The 5708-nt window shown below is 35.2% G+C and overlaps 1 protein-coding gene and 1 long non-coding RNA gene across 3 annotated transcripts; both read right to left on the minus strand.

The window, feature by feature from the left end:
* Positions 1–260: 260 nt before the first annotated feature.
* On the minus strand, positions 261–1709 carry LOC114748569 (uncharacterized). Of its 2 annotated transcripts, XR_003740488.1 has the most exons (3): positions 1095–1709; positions 809–933; positions 261–434 (listed from the first exon to the last, which is right to left on the minus strand). It is a non-coding gene; the product is annotated as an uncharacterized LOC114748569 (long non-coding RNA). The 2 variants fall into 2 exon arrangements; XR_003740487.1 differs by having other exon boundaries at positions 261–933.
* A 13-nt stretch (positions 1710–1722) lies between these two features.
* Positions 1723–5072, minus strand: LOC114748571 (disease resistance protein RPS6-like). The gene is made up of 7 exons (XM_028937001.1): positions 5015–5072; positions 4391–4877; positions 3447–4215; positions 3130–3363; positions 2741–3031; positions 2372–2640; positions 1723–2248 (listed from the first exon to the last, which is right to left on the minus strand). Exons 2-7 carry the CDS (start codon positions 4873–4875, stop codon positions 1723–1725), a joined length of 2574 nt encoding a protein of 857 aa, XP_028792834.1. The 5' UTR covers positions 4876–4877; positions 5015–5072.
* Positions 5073–5708: the final 636 nt, after the last annotated feature.

Below are 5708 nucleotides of genomic sequence, written 5' to 3' on the forward strand. Positions count from 1 at the left end.
TTTATATATTTACCGATCTATTTAGATCAAAGTAGAGTAAATTACTAAAAAATTATAGTTGAACGGATTTTAATTTAAAAATGAAAGATAAAATTTGGGATTTGTGCATCTCATATTACTTGGCATTCAAGCATTCACTGCTCCTTCATTCTTTATCATCAGAACTATAAAATGCTTGTGATGCAGCCATTTAATATACTATATAGTAAAAGGTAAGGGGCCAGGCCTACGACAAGAGGAAGAATCAATAAGTTACAAAATCCATTTGGATCCGCATCAATAATATCAAAGGTTCAAACAACTTGAAGAAAAAGTAAACAGGCATTATTTTTGCTTTGTCTTCCTCAAATGGCCATAATACAATATGATGGACATGTCAAAGACACCTCACTGATCATCAAAAAGCCCTCCTGCAAGCTTAAGGTAGGAAGCACCTGCATTGCATAAAATGTCAACTCAAAAAAGAGAAATATTTCCAACTTAAATCTCAATAAATTAATAACGGAATCATCACATAAACCCTGCAAGAGTGTACAAGAAAAATATCTGTTAAAACTTGAATTCAATTTTCTGAGTAAACTGCGATTTGCATCCCCTGAAACCCCAAAAATATGATTTTACCATCAACAAAGTTGAAGATGATATAATTGATGCATTAAAAGCTGTCGGGAGTTAAATGACGTTAATCAAGTTCTAAAAACTAAATTGACGGAACATACATCTTCCAAGGACTTCAATGTTATATATGGCTTACTTAACATTAAAACAGAGTAACTTTACATTCTGAGCAGTAACAGGTTGGCCATACACTTAGAAAGTCGAAACCATACCGTTTGCGCTGCGTATTTTCATTTCTGGCTTCAGCCTTGTTCAAATATAAAACCAAAAGGCCAAGTTTTGCTCTGGTTACATCCAATGTACTCATCCCCGGAGCTAATCAAAGATGCAAACCAAAAATAAAGGGTAAGAACAATTTAGAAGAAATATACAAGTGATTAATGGCAAAATCTCCCCAAGAAAAATCAGAATCTGTTTTTGAGAAAAGAAAAAAAATGAAGAGTAGGAGATTGGAGCATATTAATAAAAAACTATACCATGTCAGAATTTATATTTAACTTGAGTTGCAAAGGGTCCTCTTATTTCTTCTTGCGCATAAATTTGAGTTGCAGTGGGTGACAGATGAAGTAACCCCAACTGCAACGCCAGTCCTAGGGGAGTAGGTTGAGAGATCCAAGAATTGTTGAGTCGCTTCGCGGGAGGGACTCCATCTTCAACGCCTATATCTGCAACCCTCTTTCTTTTTGACCCGACCCAGGCTCCGACTCCGAGTCATATATTACGTGTACTCCACATGCTTCAACAGGGACTTTGTGGTCAGAATGCATCTTTCCAAGACAATCCCACCATTCCAGAAAGAATTCACATGAAATATTAATATCAGCACCTGTTGCACCTGTTCTAGCACGAGATAGGACCCCCATGGGTTGCACAATGACATGTTCTGAATCCAATTTCGTAAAAAGAAGAGGATTTGATGTTGTCATCATCACAAGTGAAATAACAAGTGAAAAGAAAACAGCCCTGTCCCAGTGATCTGAGATGACAATGGGGAACAACGCAACATAACCACATGTTAATTGCTCGTTCAAGATTGCAAGTAAACTGGATAGTATTGGAAGCCCCTATCATTTGTTTATATTTCATCCACTTTGGAACTTTGTTTCATGCGTAACAAGCAAAAGGATGTGGCCGAGGACTCCTAACAGGGGATGAAGTGCATAAGGAATGAGCAGATTCCTCGATAACGCCAAGCGAACACTCATCCAACTTTACACAATTTTCGAAGTGAAGGCGACACGGATTGAAAAGGAGAGAGTCAGAGGATACGGTCTCCAATAAAGTGCAATTAGTGGCATATAATTCTTCAAGCATGGGAGGAAGTCCAAGTATAGACTTCAACCTTTTGCACTCTCGCAGGCGAATTGTTATCAAGCTTGAAAGATGGCTGACGCCAGCTGGCAATGTCTCCACACCACTCTCGTCCAATGATAAATGTTGTAACCTTGTTAAGCACTTGATATTGCTAGGGATTCCCGACAAGTAACTCCACCCGATCAAACATAGACTTCCTAAATTACGCCAAGCATCAAAAAGGGAGTGCAGCTCCTCTGTGTGAATTTCTTGCTTGAAATCACAAACATCAAACACCTCAAGGTTTGTCAAGCAACACAGCTCATTTATTGGAAGACTCCTCAATCATTCACCCTCGTCAATTTTAAGTTCTATAAGCTCTGTGAAATATCCAATTGGCAAATGCAATATTTTGAGTCTAGTTTCATTAACATCTATCCGTTTCAATTTCTTTGATGACAAACGTAATTTCTTGAGGCCACAACGGGAAGTCGTGAGATTAGAAAGAGATTCTAAATGAGTCTCACTTTCAAGACTCTCTACTTTACCGCAACCAGATACATCCAATGCAACAAGAGTGGGAAGAGATAAAATGGATGGATGGACACTCCTCAAACTTACACAATCATAGAGATTTACATTTTCAAGCTTATGTGCCATAGAAAAATCAGGCAATTCCATCAATTCAAAGGACTGGCTCAAATCAATTGTCTTTAGATTCACAAGATCCTGTAATAATAATGAAAACAAAAAAAATTACCCCAAAAACCCTAATAAATTAAATTTGACTGAACTTATATAAAATACAGATTAGTACATATAAAAGTACCTGTACTCCATCCCAAAGCTTTGTAACATTGCTTCTGCTCATTCGTAGTTTAGCAAGGTTTTCAGGACAAAAGCCTGATGGCAAAGACTCACATGGGTAATAATCCCACCAAAAATATTTTAATGCATTAGGAAAAGAGTCAAGATCAAAAGGAAACATGGTTTCAGACCATTGCCCATTAAAAACTTTGAGGATTCTCAATTTTTTCATCTTTAAGAAGGGGTTTGCTCTCACATGTAAATATTTGATTCGAGACACATCCAGTGAAATGCCTTCAATTTCATCGGTTCCCTAAATGAAAAATAAAAGAAAATAAACATTAAGCTTTTTATAAAAACTATAAAAAAAATAAAAAAATAGAAGAAATAAATTGAACTGTCTTTCCTTACCTTGTTATTTTCTAACACATCACATATTTCATCTTCATCATTTAATCGACTACGGAATTCAGGATGTTTCACACATTCCTCACGAACTATTTGCTCAGCCATTTCTCGTATCAAGTCATGCATTACAATACGATGATACCCATCTGACTTTATGAGAGCTTTATCTATAAGATTTTGTATTCCACTAACCGCTTTGAAACCACAAGCCTCTAGCACAAGAATAACTTGACCTTTCTGTTGTCCCACAAAAAAGAATGCAATGTCTAAAAATATTCGCTTGTCCATATTATCTAACCCATCATAACTCACCTTCAATATATTTTGAATACCTGATGGGGATACTTTTGGAGTTTGCTAAGCTCACTTTTCCAATATGCTTCATCTCTTGAATGAAAATGGGAACCTAGAACTTCTAAAGCTAAAGGAATGCCTCCGGCCAAGGCAACTGTCAAATTTGATAGCTCTTCATATTCCTTAATGGGATGATTTTGATTGTAGGCATGCATACTGAAAAGTTCAAGTGATTCTTTTCTACTCAATTCTCTGACTTCATGTATATATTTTTCATGAATCCCTCCACTTCTAAGAACATGCTTGTCTCTACTTGTTGCAATGACTCTGCTTCCCTGTCCCAAGTGAAGTTGTTGTCGAGCCAAATCTTTTAGTTGCTTTGGATTGTCCACATCATCAATTACAATTAGCACTTTTTTTTGTTTCAACCTTCTCATTGCGTGATTCATATTTATGTAATCTTTTTGATCTAATAGCTTGGAAAGAAGTTTTTGACGCAAAGAGCTTAACCCAATCTTTGTTGATTCTTCTCTCACATTTTCTAAGAAACAGTGACTTTCAAATTTAGACAAGAAGTTGTCAAATATAGTAGAAGCAAAGGTTGTTTTGCCTATCCCTCCTGGGCCCCAAATTCCAAGAACTCGAACTTCTGGTGACTCAATTTTCATTAATGATTCAACATTAGTGAAATTTTGATGAAATCCAATGAGCTGAGATCTTGGTACAATTGGAGTGTTAACTTCCAATTTTTTAAAGACATCTTCAACTATTGCATTGATGAGTTCAGATTCATCTCTAGCATGTAAAAAACAAATAAAATTATTATAGGTACTCATTATAAAAATAAGTCCACAGACATAATTAGACATAACTTCATTGTATTTCAAGTTATTTTTTGGGGGCAAACTAAGAAAAAGCTTAAAAAATTAAGACTCTATAAGATGATGTATTAAATGACAAAAAAACTTACTGAAAATTTGATGAATGATAACCGGATAAGTGAGCAGTTTCTTTCAAAACAGATCTCCAATTTTCCAAATTGTGCATGTTGTCCGGGAACCTTTGTTCATGATGAGTAAATGCATCTGCATAAGTGTGTGTTTGATGCCTGACATGTGATGGATCCACACGGTAAAATATTGGAATCACAATCTGTTGATTAGCTTTTTTACATTCCACGATTTTCACTAGCTCTTCCAAGCACCACTTTGAAGAAGCATAATTGTCCGAGAATATAACCAAAGCAATCATGGATCCTTCTATTGCATTCACAAGTGCTGACCATATTTCTTCTCCTCTCTCAAGCCTATCATCCACATAGATATCTACGTTCTTTTGACGCAATGCCCTTTTCAAATGGCTGAGAAAATCAGATCTAATGTCTGATCCTCTAAAGCTGATAAAAACATCATGTTTGCCACAAGGAACTTGGGAAGAAGAAGCAGAAGATGCCATTGCTGGAAGGATAAAAAGCAAAGTTTCGTGAGTTGTTTATTATTTCTGATAAAGAACAAACAGAATAGCGCCTAAGGAAGAAAAATCATACTGATTAATCCCTTGGTGAGTGCGTCTAAACTCGAAAATAAAATCTTACCTTGGAAAGATTTGAAGTCGATTAATTTGGTTAGTTCACTTGTCTTGGGAATTCGATCGGCAGAACAGAAAAATGAGTATGTGAGCATTGAGCCATCGTTTGCATTTAAGAGGCAAGAGCCAACTAAGCTCCCGGTGGAAATTTTCACGAAATAATGAAAACTTGTGGCAGTAGCCCTTTTTGACTCCCAGTCAACAGAGTTTTTTTTTTTTTTGGTTTTTACTGTTTAAAAATTAGAAAATTCAGGAAGCTCCGTCAGTATGATTTTTGTTTCTGATTTATAGTATGGAGAAATTTTCTACACCAACCCAAGACAAAAGTTCTTAGAAACTTCTATGGAAGTTACTTTGTTTTTTTGTTTAAAATAATAATTTTTTTATCAATCCAAAAATGTAAATGAATGTAAATAGCGAAATTTCAAAATCTTGTATTTTAATAGTGATTAGAAAGCAAATTACAATATATTTTTGTAATAATCTTTAATTTGAGATTTTGAAATCCAAAAATTAATTTTTTGAGATTTTTTTTATTTAAAGTACGTAGAAATGTTAACAGAAATCTCAAGCCTTTATTGTCTTTTGGTCATGTCATAAATCACATGCCCCACCAAAATGGAGAGAATAATGTCTCTATTAATTTCTTTTTCCTCTTAATTTTTTAATCATTGGATTAAATTCCAATGATTGAGATTTAA

The sequence above is a fragment of the Neltuma alba genome, unplaced genomic scaffold (assembly GCF_004799145.2).
Source record: "Neltuma alba isolate B1F8T4 unplaced genomic scaffold, ASM479914v2 tig00005744_pilon, whole genome shotgun sequence".
NCBI lineage: Eukaryota > Viridiplantae > Streptophyta > Magnoliopsida > Fabales > Fabaceae > Neltuma > Neltuma alba.